The sequence below is a fragment of the Salvelinus namaycush genome, unplaced genomic scaffold (genome assembly GCF_016432855.1).
Source record: "Salvelinus namaycush isolate Seneca unplaced genomic scaffold, SaNama_1.0 Scaffold71, whole genome shotgun sequence".
Classification (NCBI taxonomy): domain Eukaryota; kingdom Metazoa; phylum Chordata; class Actinopteri; order Salmoniformes; family Salmonidae; genus Salvelinus; species Salvelinus namaycush.
This window is the reverse complement of record NW_024061431.1, coordinates 82207-97749: the sequence shown is the minus strand read 5'-3', so window position 1 is coordinate 97749 and position 15543 is coordinate 82207. Positions and strand designations below refer to the sequence as shown.

The 15543-nt window shown below is 45.0% G+C and overlaps 2 protein-coding genes and 1 long non-coding RNA gene across 4 annotated transcripts; all 3 read right to left on the bottom strand.

Annotated features, from left to right (window-relative positions):
• Nucleotides 1-236: 236 nt before the first annotated feature.
• On the bottom strand, nt 237-4824 carry LOC120042536. 2 transcript variants are annotated; one of them, XM_038987376.1, is made up of 4 exons: nt 1590-4812; nt 1090-1298; nt 657-744; nt 237-486 (listed from the first exon to the last, which is right to left on the bottom strand). In XM_038987376.1, exons 1-4 carry the CDS (start codon nt 2908-2910, stop codon nt 302-304), a joined length of 1803 nt encoding a protein of 600 aa, XP_038843304.1. In that variant the 5' UTR covers nt 2911-4812; the 3' UTR covers nt 237-301. The 2 variants fall into 2 exon arrangements, 1 of the variants encoding a protein (XP_038843304.1); XR_005476124.1 differs by having other exon boundaries at nt 1090-4824.
• A 958-nt stretch (nt 4825-5782) lies between these two features.
• Nucleotides 5783-9989, bottom strand: LOC120042545. The gene is made up of 5 exons (XM_038987381.1): nt 9877-9989; nt 7118-7200; nt 6305-6572; nt 6052-6207; nt 5783-5908 (listed from the first exon to the last, which is right to left on the bottom strand). The coding sequence occupies exons 1-5, from the start codon at nt 9895-9897 to the stop codon at nt 5783-5785; spliced, it is 654 nt and encodes a 217-aa protein (XP_038843309.1). The 5' UTR covers nt 9898-9989.
• A 217-nt stretch (nt 9990-10206) lies between these two features.
• Nucleotides 10207-15309, bottom strand: LOC120042562. The gene is made up of 2 exons (XR_005476147.1): nt 15261-15309; nt 10207-11922 (listed from the first exon to the last, which is right to left on the bottom strand). It is a non-coding gene; the product is annotated as an uncharacterized LOC120042562 (long non-coding RNA).
• Nucleotides 15310-15543: the final 234 nt, after the last annotated feature.

The window sequence follows — 15543 nt, the reverse complement described above, 5'->3', positions numbered from 1 at the left end:
ATGGGCTTCATAGAAAGTGTTACAAAGTGTTCTCTGTTCATCTTATCCATCCAGGTTCTGCCGGGGTAGGCCGTCATTGTAAATAATAATTTGTTCTTAACTGACTTGCCTAGTTAAATGAAGGATAAATAAAATAAAACATATATGAAGTGCTTCACTATAAATATGTTTGACTATGTGGTTTGAAGTACTTTACCATTATCTTGCACAAACAGTAAGACTACTATAGACAGAAATCAATGCAGTAATGTTTTATTAAATAAAGGCTCTGATTAAAATAGTAATAAAATCAGGCATTTGGCTAATTCTTCTTCCCAAAAGCTCCTCTGAATGGTTTGGAGACGGCTCTGGAGATAGCTCGTAACACCCTGACTATGAGAGGGCGTTTACGGGACTGGGACTCCTGGGGAGCAGGGGCCAGTGTGGTTGTCAGGTCCTCCTTGGGTGGGGAAGTGGATGGAACCTCTGGAACCTCACACTCAGCATCTGTGATAAGAATATTTCATAATCAGAAAATGAACGTGTGTGTTTGTCTGTCTGTCTGTCTGCCTGCCTGTCTATCCGTCTGTCTGTCCGCCTGTATCTGTAGTCACTCTTTTAACAAGCTGGCCATAGGGTGATACATCAATATGACATTATCGATGCTTATCACTTACTCTGTGAAATACGAGTCTCTCTGAGACATTTGGTAGGCAGCGCATCCTGTTCAGGGTGGCTCTTCGGTTCCCCTTTTGTCTTGAACAGCTGTTGACAAAACACATCAGGACAACTGAGCCTGTGTAAAATATATGGTATGCATCCCTAAATGCACCCTATTGGCTACGTAAGGCACTACTTTTGACAAGGGCCCATAGTGCTCTGGTCAAAAGTAGTGCACTATATAGGGAATAGGGTGCAATTTGGGACACAGCCATTGACTCTCTCCCATGTGTATTAGGATTGTATTACAGCGGCCTCACTCAACCTCCTAAAGACAATGACAACAGCATTGTTCTAATGCTGAGAGACATTAGGTTTAGTTTAGTGAATCTGTAGGGTACATTTCAGCCCTGCCTTACAGAGGTAATCTCCAAACACTGAGCCCCCTACCTTCATCCTGATCTTTGGAATCTTGCCAATTTTGGGTAGGAAGCGCCACTTCCTGTTCTTCTTAGTCTCTTCCCCTCTGGCAGAGGGAAGGCGGGCCATGCCGTCAGCCTTTACATCAGCCGGGCTAAGGCCCCTGGCGGGGAATTCCTCAGTAGCATTAAGGTCAGCCACAACGCCATGAGTGATGTCACTTGCGGCATTGCTGGTGTCTAAATAAGAAGAGCAAGCTGGTGTGACTGACCTGGGTACAATAACTGGGAGAAGAGGACGCAACAATGGAAAGCAGTCACTGCGTTCCAAAAGGCATTCTCTTCCCTTTATAGTGCACAACTTTTGAACAGGGCCCATAGGGTCTGGCTCTGGTCAAAAGTAGTGCACTAAACATGGAAGAAGGTGCCATTTTGGACACAACCAGCAAAGTTCACATCATAAAACGCAATGTATTGAGCATCATGTTACAATGAAGTCCTATGCAGATGAAAAGAGGTACTTTCACTTACCACCCTCCATTGCAGACTTGGACAGATCAGTCAGACTGTCCATCACCATGTCTGTCATCAACTTGATGACCTGATCCAAAACCCTGTCAGCAGTGGGTGGCATAGGCCTACCCAAACACTGCCCCAGGAGTCTGCTAACAGAAGTGTGGGCAAAGCTGTAAACGAGCTCTGACGCATCGTCCTTTGACAGCTTCCTCAGTGCTGGATTTGGCAGCGCTGGTTGAGAGAGGCTTCTGTGGCCAGTCATGGATTGAAGCTGGCGTCTTATGGTTATCTCCTGAATGAGACCATGGACCTTTGCGATCAGGTTGCCAGACGCATCTTGAAGGGCTTCAATTGACAGAAGCCTATCCAGATTTTCTTCTGCTGAAGTCATCTCTGGGTCGTCTGTCTTCAATGTGTCCATTATAGTTTTCACTATGATACCGGTGTCAGATATGTTCATTTCTTGTTGGCTCACAAGCGCTGACTGTGAACCTGTCTTGTCCATTGCGTTAGAGGTATGGCATTCTGTCCTTGTGATCTCATCGGCAGTGCTCATGTCAGGCAACAGGTCAAGGCTCTCCAGTAGAGAGTCTAACATGTTAGTGGCTATCAGACACTCCTCACTTGCATTCTTCCCAACAGATGAACTCTCAGAGTTGGCCAATCTGCACTTGATCACATTTAGGATCAAGCTGAGTGTCTTCTTTGCAGTTTTGCTAAAGCCTTCTTGGCTGAATGCCACTGTTCCATCTTGTAGAGCCATAAGAGGTTCACAACTTTCACTCAATCCACAACCATGGAGAGGAGAGGCTCTCTTCAAACTGGTGTCGCTCACAACTGACATACTCCTGGTGGGCAGACTGACATCCTCACTGCATGTGTCAATTACATGGTGGTCTGTGGAGGAGCCACTCGAAGACACAAGGGCTTTAAACCTTTTAGTCAAACTGACTTTTGAAAATGGCTTCTCACTTCTCACAGACGGCGGGCGGCTCCTGTCCTTAACAAGAGCAGTGTCAGGGGACTTCGAACATCTGAGTGTCTCCACAGGGGTGAAGTCCAGCACATCTTTGGCTGTGGTGACTGACACGGGTGGAAAAGACAAAAAGACGTTCAGTCTATCCTTTACTCTGTGGTACATGATTTGAGCAGCAAAAAATGAGTTGTCAAAGACAACTCTGGGATTGAGTTGGGACTGCAGCTTTTTCTCTCCTAGTGGGAAGGAGTCTGCGTCCTCCACTGTGTACTGGGATACACTTTCAAGGTCTTGCATGACCATATTCACTATATCTTCAGTTGTAGAAACCACATGGTGTGAGAAGGTGATGCTAGGCATGCTCTGTGGCAAAGAACAGTTGGCTTCGCTAGCAGCTCTGAGAATGGCCTCACGTCGGCTGACGTCACGTCACTCAAAATGCTGAGGTCCTCCAATTTCGAAATTATCGAGTCCAACTTCTGGTTGAAGTCGAAGGACGCATTTGACGTGTTCTCCCCAACGGAAGCGAAGCGGTCTTCCTTTGAATTCTCCAACCTCAGCACCGAGATCACCTGTTTGATGACCCCTTTAGTGCAGGTGTCGAGGGTGAGCTGGTGGGCTGAGGCTGAGGACATAGAAGAGGTATTACTGTCTGTCTTCTGTACAGGAGATACCTCCACAGTGGTCTCAGTTACAAGTAGTCCAGTGTCATAGAGCTCAATTTGCACAGGAGTATTTTTTCCGTCAGTGAGAAGGTGAGAGGTGAAAAGCTTCCTCAGTTTGTCCAGGGTTTTGGTATAAATCTTCTGGGAACCTGAACTCACTTCCACCCAGAACATTTTGCGACCTGATTTCGTACGCATGGAGGCCTTATTGACCTCAGATACCTCATGCAGGTCGGAAATAATTCCACCAAATAGATCAGAGGATGCTTCCTCAATATTCTCCGCGGAAACACAGACAGACAGAACTTCCGACAGTTTCCCACAAGTGTCGGTTTTATCCAGCACGCCAGTATATGTGACAGCTGCATCCTGAATGACCTGAGTGATGCATTGCTCAGCTTTGACGATATACTCCTCCACTGGTTGACCATGGAGGATGTCAACTTTATCAGCAGGGAGCACCTTCTGAATACTCACATTCTCCTCTGATGGGCGTGGACTGTTGAAGATAATGCTCTCAGTGACCATGTTAGAGGAGGCGAGAGATGAGTCGAGAAGCAAAGACCTGTATATTATCGAGGTGGACATCTCTGGGTGCTTTATCATAGCAGCCTCCTCCAAAATGGCCGACGGGCCCTGGAGGACGTCAGAGATATCCATGTCCTCAATGGTCTCTACCAGAGACGATAGTAGGTCTCTGGCTGACAGGTTGGTAGGTCTCTGGCTCTCGAGCTCCGTTTTGATTGCTTGACAGACAGTTGCTGCAGCAACAGCAGAGCTACAACACAACTGCTTCAAGGTGGAGTCAGAAATAGATGATGACAGATCTGTCATGGACATGGTGGAGAGTTGAACTAGACAGGTTTCACTTGGACCTTGACCAAAGAGTTCTGCCATTTTGAGCAGAACTGATCTTAAGACCTTTGACTTGGAAATGTTCAGCAGTGGGTCGTTGTTGGACAGTCTGGTGGACGGTCTACTAGCCGATCTCTGAACAACTAGGCTTTGTACTTCTGCCGAAATGGCAGTGAGAAAATAGGTAAAGGGGCTGGTCGCTCGCCCCTTGTTTCCTCCGTTGGCTTTAGCCTTGAAGATGCTATCTATGATGATGACTATAACCTGTCCAGCCAGAGGACCCAATATGGCCTCAAGCTCCCTCTCTAACTCAAGGGGAGACTTGTTGCCGTGCGCAATATGCTCTATGGCATGGGAATACATCTTAGCAGACACCATGCTTAGCATCTCTTGGGCAAACTGCTGACTTGCTGAGATACTACCAGACAGCGGACCTAGAGTTCCCTGACTGAGACTTCGCATTAGCTCAGCCAATCTGGAGTTGAGAAGGTTCATAACCAACTCTACAATACCCATCATAAACCTGGTGTCCGTTGGTTTTTTGACAGGTCTGTATTTCTCCCGTCTACTCCAACTGGACGACAGTACGATGTCACTCTGCGACTGGCCGCTCTGGACCATGTTGAAGACAGAATCCTCAGTGATTCCAAACACATATCTCAGTGGTGCTGAGTGGGGTCTGTGTCTCATCTCTCTATCACCACCCTCAGGTGAGGAGACATATCGCTCTTCGTCCTCACTCAGCAAAGAGGTCATGGACCTGTAGAATGCACAACAGAAATGAATAGTACATGGTAACAAAATACAAAATATGATCCAAGAATTTGGAAGTATCTAAGTAGTATTTCTCACTAAGTGGATCTGGAATGGATATTTGTACTTATAACAAGGGACATGGGAATAATGTTTTTAGAAAGACCTACAAGAAGAGGAGGGGAAAGGGGTAAGTACCTATGAGAGGAGGGGAAAGGGGTAAGTACCTATGAGAGGAGGGGATAGGGGTAAGTACCTGTGAGAGGAGGGGATAGGGGTAGGTACCTGTGAGAGGAGGGGATATGGGTAGGTACCTGTGAGAGGAGGGAAAAGGGGTAGGTACCTGTGAGAGGAGGGAAAAGGGGTAGGTACCTGTGAGAGGAGGGAAAAGGGGTAGGTACCTGTGAGAGGAAGGGCTAGGGGTAGGTACCTATGAGAGAAGATGATAGGGGTAAGTACCTGTGAGAGGAGGGGAAAGGGGTGGGAGTTCGTGTGCTGCAAGTGGTTCTAGAACTGGTGCGCCTACTGGGTCCTCCACTAAAGCTGAATCTGACGCTGCGGCCAAGAGAGGTCACTTCTCTTGCCTCATTACTATAAATAAAGGTACACAATTAAACTACATGACATTACCTCTATTCTCTTAGATTACGTTATGGATGGACCTCTACGGAACTAGGCCACATCCAAACATCCCTGATTGGTCATTTGGTCAGTTGAGTCCCTTGTATTTGTCCGAGACTCATCATCTCCTTCTCAAAACCCATTGGACGAGAAGGTCAAAAGGGAGGGCTTTCTCATCCAATGGGTTTTGAGAAGGAGGCGAGAAGAGAGTATGCAATTGAGATTGTCCCTATGAGTGCGTCCCAAATGGCCCCTATTCCTTAAATACTGAACTATTGTTGACCAAGGCTCTAATAGGGAACATATCTAGGGGATGCATGGGGAAGCCAAAGAGCAACTTACTCATCCTTCATGTCCTGCACAAAGGTGTGTAGGTCTGGGTAGCTTCTCTTTCCCCTGCTGAAGGTGAGGCTGGTCTGGGAGGCTGCAGCCTTGCGGGTCACGCTAGTGGTCACCACTGCAGCCTGATGGGGACGACAGAAAGCAGACTTAGGCTGGAATTCAATCAAATTCGCCATAGCACTGTTAATGCAATGTCTGTTTACGAACTACTGTCTGCATGCACAAACAGAAATGTACACACACACTGTTATCTGGAAGCATTTACCTTTGCCACTCGTTCAGTCTCCTGGGATTGAGATGTCCCGGCTGTTTGTAGATCATCACTCTCCTGCATCACACTCTCTCCTTCGACCTCCAGTGTCAGAGTTGATGTGGCTGTCTTCAGATCAACCTGCTTCAACTCACTCTCACCTTTGGCCTCCTAGATTAGAAGACCTTTACTAGCTCAAGCTTTGAAAATTCATTTGTCATTTTAATCTTCAATGCGTCATTAAAACACAAAACACAATACATCATACCTCCTGTGACTGAGATGGGATGACAACGGCCTCGTCCAACTCACTCTCTCCTTCAACCTCCTGTGACTGAGGTGGGATGGCAACAGCATCGTCCAACTCAATCTCTCCTTCAACCTTCTGTGACTGAGACGTGCCATCTGTCTTCAGATCAGCCTCCTGCATCTCAATCTCTCCTTCAGCCTCTAGTGACAGAGTTTGGATATCTGTCTCTAGAACAGCCTCTTCCAACGTGGTCTGTCTCTCAACCTCTCTGTGATCTTTATCAGATCTAGATACAGAAAAAGGAATCTCTCTAAGGTCACTATAATGTGCTATAATGTGAGTGTGAGGATGTGTTCCAATTATAGAATTAGAATCATAGAAGTAGAATGAATCATTCTAGAATTAGAATAGAATCACTCGAATTATATGGTTCCAATACTCTGAGATGACTCGGCCTATCCAGAGGTATATACAGTATTTAGAGAATTTGGCAAACTTTTAGAAAGGACTCCATGTTAGCGCCTTTGAGCCTTTCATTTACCCAATAAGTTAATTATAAAATAGATGTTCAGTTACATATTATTGTTTAAAATGTCAATATTGCGCATGGGGAGCCAGCTCTCATATGGATATCTTTGATTATACTGTGTCATATAATGTATACATATTGATGTAAATGCAACATAATGCAGATAGATGTCCCATCTCTCTAAATACATGGCTCTGGGCCTACCTCTCCATAGGACCTTTGACCTACTACAGAATCTGTATTTGTAGGCCTATGTGATCCTGTAACCAGTCACAAATGTGTCATTAGTGTAAATCACTTACCTGTCTTCCTTCATAATATCACCGTCATTGATGGGGTCATCCAGGTCTATGAGGGTGAGGTCATTCCCACTGACCTCTGACTCCTGAAAGACAGCACAAAGTCATGTTTGGATGTCACCTACTGTGTCGCCTTTAGCCGTGTTGAAAACAACTGGGAACTCTCTGACTTCCGACTTCAGTGCGTTCAAGACAACCGGGGGAAAAAAACTAACTCCGACAGGGAAAAATTGTTTTCAACAGTCATCCAACTTGGATTTCCAAGTCAGAAGCAGCGCGGCTTGGCGTGTCATGTTTCGGAGGACTCCTGACTCGACCTTTACCTCTCCCGAGCCCGTTGGGAAGTTGCAGCGATGAGACTAGATCGTAACTACCAATTGGATATCACAAACAAATTACTAAAAATTAAATTAAATAAAGTCGGAAACTCTGGCATCTTTTTAGAGCTCCAACTTTCCGACCTAAAGACCATGGAAGTCATGATTTGACCAAGATCACTTGCCTTGAAAGCACCATTAACCCAACACTCCATGTCACATGATAATGCATCATATGCATAGAAATAGAATCACCAGAACATCATGTCAGCTGGGTTCGCGCCCAGGCTCTGTCGCAGCCGGCTGCGACCGGGAGGTCCGTGGGGCGACGCACAATTGGCATAGCGTCGTCCGGGTTAGGGAGGGTTTGGCCGGCAGGGATATCCTTGTCTCATCGCGCTCCAGCGACTCCTGTGGCGGGCCGGGCGCAGTGCGCGCTAACCGAGGGGGGCGGGTGCACGGTGTTTCCTCCGACACATTGGTGTGGCTGGCTTCCGGGTTGGAGGCGCGCTGTGTTAAGAAGCAGTGCGGCTTGGTTGGGTTGTGCTTCGGAGGACGCATGGCTTTCGACCTTCGTCTCTCCCGAGCCCGTACGGGAGTTGTAGCGATGAGACAAGATTGTAATTACTAGCGATTGGATACCACGAAAATTGGGGAGAAAATGGGATAAAATTTAAAATAAAATAAAAAAATAATAAAAAAGAACATCATGTCAGGTGTACAGTTCAGTTTACCAGTCAAATTGCCATGGTCAGAGGCTCTATCCTTTCTAGTTATTCTATTTCTACGGTCACATCATAATGCATCATATCTATGCTTGTGTCCGAAATAGCACCCTATTTCCAATATAATGCACTTCTTTTGGCCGGAGCTCTATATAGTGCCACAGTAATGAGTCAAAATCCCCATAAAACCTAGTAGTCAAACAGGGAAATGGTTCCAATCGTTTTCCCACCATACATTTTTCCCATAGTGGATTTTAGAAACACTTAAAATAAGGGCTGTGTTTCAGGTAGGCTTACCATTTTGATAACTGTGTAAATCTCTCTAGGACAAGGTGACTTTTATCAATATATTCGCCTGTATTTACCCCCCCAAAATGAAATGCTAATTAGCTGCTAATGTGGCTATCATAAAGAATTTCAAATGCCACGATGATCATGCTGATCGAGGCAAAGGTAAGAATCTCTTGACTAACTATCTAATGTTAGCTAAATGTAGTAATTAATAAATTGGCTACATTTCTTTAAATTGACAATTCTGTGAACTGTTTAGTGCAAGTTTTAAATTGACACAATACCTGTTAGCAAAGGTGTCAGCTAGAAATGACGTTTAGGAGCTTGCAGGGATTTGTAGTTTTGCATGTCTACTTTGATGCTAATTAGAAATTTCGAATCTGAGAGTAAATAGAGCCAAATGTATTGCTAAAAGTCACCTTGTCCATGAGAGCTTTACATGGTTATAAAAATGTCACACCACGGTAAACCCACATGAAACACAGCCCTTATTTTATGTGTTTCTAAAATCGCCTATGGGAAAAATTTATGGTGGAAAAACGATTGGAACCATTTCCCTCCCTGTTTGACCGCTAGGTTTTATGGGTATTATGACACCTCCACTGTGGGGCTATATAGACGGGTTGGTTGTTTAGCAACAACACTGGCAAGTAACTGTGGGTAAAATAGACAGGGTAAATAGACAGGGTTCGCTTAGAATGTTGACAACATGTAAACTATATTTAGTCTCTAAATGTTAATTGCAAACAAATACATTTGCATAATGAGCACTTGCTAGCTGAGGTTTAGAGTCATAACAAGATACACGCATTCCGGCCATTGATGAGCACGCATGTTTTTCGTGACGTCAGCCAACCAGTGTATGTATCTTGGTCAAAAGTAGTGCACTAGCCTACAAAGGGAACAGGGTGCCATTTAGGACGGAAATGTGAAGGTGGTGTCATAATAACCTTTGACCCTAGTCCCCCATTTGACCCACAACAGATTCTACTGTACCTTTAGCCAACTCTCATGACTAACCGGCCATAGACTTTGTAGTTTGATATTACAGAATGAATAGCACATAATTTTATTTATTTAACAATATTTAATCCACAGTAATTAATATAAATGGGGATTTAAAAATAATTATAAACTGGGTGGATCGAGACCTGAATGCTGATTGGCTGAAAGCCATGGTATATCAGACTGTATACCATGGGTATGACAAAACGTGTATTTTTTACTGCTCTAATTATGTTGGTAACCAGTTATAATAAATAGCAATAAGGCACCTCTGGGATTCGTGATATATGGCCAATATACCACATGGCTACGGGCTGTGTCCTAGCACTTCGGGTTGCGTCGTGCGTAAGAACAGCCTCTAGCCGTGGTATATTGACCATATACCACAACCCCTTGGGCCTTATTGCTTAAATAACATGCCTACCTTGAACTCTTTATTCTCCATGTCCTTGCAAAATCAGTACATTTCCTTGCCAAAATGAACCCTCCTCCAGCACTAGCGAGAATCACTGAACTGCTCCCGCGCGTTCTCATCAGTTTCAACGTATATCAGTGATGACGTAACAATGCTGTACAGATTTGACGCACTTCCAATCTCGTGCTGATGCAACGCTCTGTGCGGTTGTAAATTCACGCATGGAAATCCTGCGAGTTGTAAACAAATGTAGGCTACTATTATTGCCTTTAACAATGTAATGTTGTGGACGCAATGCAAAATAAAATAGAATACATAACCCACACCGATAACCCAGAGTTCATCATTAAATAACATTTATTACTCATAAAATATACAGCAAACTTCAGATACTGAAAGAATTCATGGGAGTTTCGAATTCAGTCACTATTTCATATGTACGTGCTAGTTTCATCCGTTTAAAATAATGATAATGACACGAAAAAACCTGTGAACCTCTTGTTGCTGATTTGGTGAACATAGCAAATGTATTGCACATATTTCCAGTTAAAATGATTTTCAAAAAGAGACAGAAACTGGGATTTGAACATGCAATCACATACAAGGATTAAGTGGTTTCATTTAAAAAAACATTGATTATAAGACCAAAGACAAATAATATAGATATTTATTTTCCAACAGAAGAAAATCTAATTGCTGCTGTCCTACTATTGGTTTACAGTGTTTCTCCTCTCCAAGGGAGACATGTTTTCCACCTCACATGCCTCGGGATAGTATCGGTGCTTTTCACAAACGTTGTAGTACTTAGTGTGCATCATTGTTTTCGCTCATACAGGTGCCCCTACTCTCCTAACCACCCCTCAGTAACTAACGAAGGCACAAAATTATGACATAAATATCACAAGAAAGAACACATGAATTAATCATTTACTTTCAAAAATACTTTCTAGAGGCCAAAGGACAGGTAGGTTTAATAACACAAATGTAATATGTCCCATCAAAAAGTCCTGTTGCTCACATACCGGTATGCAGAACCAGCATCCCAAATGGCACCCTATTTCCTTTAGAGTGCACTGCTTTTGACCAGAACTCTATGGGCCCTGTTCAACAGTAGTGTACTATTCAGTATAGGGAATAGGGTTCCATTTGGGATGCATTAAATCTTTACAATTACTCATGAGAGCAAATACTACGATTTGTTGATTCCCACAGAGCTTAAGACATGAATGATTTAAAAAAAAATGTTTGTTCATAGAAAATGTATGATTTCCCCTCCTCCCACATGGATTACAGACAAGAGGCTAGGTGCGTTCTGACTGTCTTAGTGTGCGGATAAACAAGACAATCACTCTCATGAAACTTAAATGAAACAGCCCAAACACTCAGCCCAATATCTACAGTCAAAACAGGTTTTGAAAATGCTTCTTCCACATCTTTTGATCCCTGTCTGTTTTGCTCTCAGTGAAGTGCTACTATCCCCTTGGACTACAGGTTATTGCCATCATAAGGTGTCTGTCTGTTGGCCGGACACTTTCTACCGTTTAGGACCTTTGTGGGTAAAGGTAAAGATGGGGTATAGAAGCAGCAGTTCCTCTGAAGTCCAGTATCTGCTGGAAGGACACCTGGTGGTACGAGAGGATGAGTGTGGGCCAGCCAGCCTGTTGTTCCTCCCCCTCTCCCTCCCCCCTTTTCTCTCTCTCTCAGTCTGAGGGACTTTTAAGGCTCCTGTGCGGACTGTCTCGGTTCGTGCCCTCCCGAAGCTGGTTGTGGTGATTTAAGACACGCTATATTTATGTGTGTATTTGTTTGTGGCCTCGGGCTCACTTCGCTGTCCCTCTGTCCAGTACGTACCGTTGTAGCAGGCCCAGTGTAGTGGCGTGTAGCCCTGGTTGTATGTGATGACGGGGAGGGTCCACACTGACTGGGCGGTGTGTAGGTGCCACCCCAGCACCACGATGTGTCCGGACGTCGCCACCAGGTGGACAGGGCTCCGCCCCTTACCTTTCCGAACCAGGAAGCTGGCGCTGTGCTGCACTCCTCGTGACCCGTCACCGCCTAGGAGGAAGGGAGGGGAGACAAGAATGGATTTGAATAATTCATAATCTATTAAATAATAAGGAATCATAATAGGTATATTTGGGCATAATTTATATTCCATGCTAGATCCCACACCAAAGCCATCACTAGTAGTTCAATGGCCCCATCCCTAGATCAGAACAAGCCTCCCCCTCTCTTTCTGTGTGTGAGCGCGTACAGCCAGCTCTCCTCACTACCCTTCTGTGTAGAGCTGTTCTGTGCCATTTGTCTCTGGCTCCCTTGTTGAGCAATGAGTACACACAGTCTGTGTGTCCGCTCAGCACCGACAGCATCAGAGGGGTTCTGATACACAAGACAATAGGTCATATTACAAACTGGTAATAACCAGGCTGAGTCCCAAATGGCAACCTATTCCCTATATCGTACACTACTGTTGACCTGAGCCCATAGGACTTTGGTTTAAAGTAGTGCATCAAGTAGGGTATAGGTTGCCATTTGGGATGAAGCCCTAGTGTCAAAATCTCTTTATTTCAGGAATTGTATCCGAAACCCAAATGAGTTACTGTCTATTCCCGTCTTGAACATCCACTGCACTCTGGAGGTCAGCATTTCCAATCAGCAAACGCAAACACTCCGAATAACCGTTGTTAGCTAGAGGAAGATAAACAGAGAGGATATAAGAATGTCAGATGATTGACCGTTGGTAGCTAGAGGAAGATAAAAAGAGAGGATATAAGAATGTCAGATGATTGACCGTTGGTAGCTAGAGGAGGATAAACAGAGAGGATATAAGAATGTCAGATGATTGACCGTTGGTAGCTGGAGGAGGATAAACAGAGAGGATATAAGAATGTCAGATGACTGACCGTTGGTAGCTAGAGGAGGATAAACAAGTGTGTGCGAGCAAGGAGGCCTACAAACCTGACTCAGTTACACCAGCTCTGTCAGGAGGAATGGTCCAAAATTCACCCAACTTATTGTGGGAAGCTTGTGGAAGGCTACCCAAAACGTTTGACCCAAGTTAGACAATTTGACAACATGGTAGCAACACAACATGGTAGCAGCACAAAACATGGTACACACATTATTGTGCACAGACAACAGCACAAAGGGCAAGAAGGCAGACACAACAGTACATCACGCAAAGCAGCCACAACTGTCAGTAAGAGTGTCCATGATTGAGTCTTTGAATGAAGAGATTGAGATAAAACTGTCCAGTTTGAGTGTTTGTTGCTGCTCGTTCCAATCGCTAGCTGCAGCGAACTGAAAAGACGAGCGACCCAGAGATGTGTGTGCTTTCGGGACCTTTAACAGAATGTGACTGGCAGAACGGGTGTTAAGAGGGTTTTATAGATAAGCATCAACCAGTGGGCCTTTCAACGGGCATACAGAGATTACTAGTTTACAGATGAGTATAGAGTGCAGTGATGTGTCCTATGAGGAGCATTGGTGTCAAATCTGATGGCCGAATGGTAAAGAACATCTAGCCGCTCGAGAGCAACCTTCCCTGCCGATCTATAACTGATGTCTCCGTAATCTAGCATGGGTAGGATGGCCATCTGAATCAGGGTTAGTTTGGCAGCTGGGGTGAAAGAGGAGCGATTACGATAGAGGAAACCAGGTCTAGATTTAACTTTAGCCTGCAGCTTTAATATGTACTGAGAGATGGACAGTGTACCATCTAACCATACTCCCAAGTACTTGTATGAGATGACTACCTCAAGCTCTAAACCCTCACACGAAACCCTCAGAGGTAGTAATCACACCTGTGGGGTGTCATTGAAATTGCAAGATTATGTTATTTACATTTACATTTACATTTACATTTAAGTCATTTAGCAGACGCTCTTATCCAGAGCGACTTACAAATTGGTGCATTCACCTTATGATATCCAGTGGAACAACCACTTTACAATAGTGCATCTAACTCTTTTAAGGGGGGGGGGGGTTAGAAGGATTACTTTATCCTATCCTAGGTATTCCTTAAAGAGGTGGGGTTTCAGGTGTCTCCGGAAGGTGGTGATTGACTCCGCTGACCTGGCGTCGTGAGGGAGTTTGTTCCACCATTGGGGTGCCAGGGCAGCGAACAGTTTTGACTGGGCTGAGCGGGAACTGTACTTCCTCAGAGGTAGGGAGGCGAGCAGGCCAGAGGTGGATGAACGCAGTGCCCTTGTTTGGGTGTAGGGCCTGATCAGAGCCTGATCAGAGCCTGAAGGTACGGAGGTCCCGTTCCCCTCACAGCTCCGTAGGCAAGCACCATGGTCTTGTAGCGGATGCGAGCTTCAACTGGAAGCCAGTGGAGAGAGCGGAGGAGCGGGGTGACGTGAGAGAACTTGGGAAGGTTGAACACCAGACGGGCTGCGGCGTTCTGGATGAGTTGTAGGGGTTTAATAGCACAGGCAGGGAGCCCAGCCAACAGCGAGTTGCAGTAATCCAGACGGGAGATGACAAGTGCCTGGATTAGGACCTGCGCCGCTTCCTGTGTGAGGCAGGGTCGTACTCTGCGAATGTTGTAGAGCATGAACCTACAGGAACGGGTCACCGCCTTGATGTGAGTTGAGAACGACAGGGTGTTGTCCAGGATCACGCCAAGGTTCTTAGCACTCTGGGAGGAGGACACAATGGAGTTGTCAACCGTGATGGCGAGATCATGGAACGGGCAGTCCTTCCCCGGGAGGAAGAGCAGCTCCGTCTTGCCGAGGCAAGCATGTTATAATGCTTGTATTGCATTATAATGGTTGTTTTATTCGACAGAATAGTGTTCTGTTAACTATTGTGTGTGTGTTCTACTGAGGATGGGCCTCTATGAGATAACACTGACAGAGGAGATGTACGATGTCTTTGGGTGATAAAACCTAAAGAGCATTCCAGATAACATGAGGTAATGGTTCTGTGCTATGAAGTACCAGGAATGAGATTATAACCTCGTTTTAGGGACCAAACTGAACGATAATTTATAGCAAATGCTATCCTGCTACGGGATACTCCTTTCCATTTATAAAATCTTATTTTGTGAATTGTTCCTAGTATCTGTTGTTTGTTATGTCAACTAGGGGGATGTATCTTTGCTATAAAAGATCTCAGTAGCCACTGGGTTGTCACTTTCAATAGTTCATTAGAAATGGTGCATCATTGAAAGTCATTGCTATTGCAAAGCTCTTATTATTAAAGATGTCGTTTAAGTATAACTCTGACTCGTGTGTTACGTTTAACTCTCCTCATTTGGTAGTACAGAAATTAACCACCACATGGGAGAGGGGCATTCTTTTTACCAAACCACTGTCACGGTTTTCTAAAATAGAACCCAGAAGCAGACCAGGACAAGGAGAGTAGGACGAAGGTGAGTATTTATTTACAAGTGTAAACGTAGAGGTAGATAGATCCAGGTGGCGGAGCGGGCAGCGGAGGTGAGTTGATGGGAGTGAATAGGCAGATCCAAGGGAGTAACAGAAGCCACCGACGACCAGGCAGGGATGGGGTGAGTGTTCCGGGTGAATGACTGTAGACAGAACAAACGGAGGTAAGTTCAAGGCAAGCAAGACGTACAAAACAACAAAACAAACTCTATCAAACTGGAGGCTGATACGCTGGCACAACATACTGTTCATGGCTAACGATCCGGCAGGGAATGGATGTCAG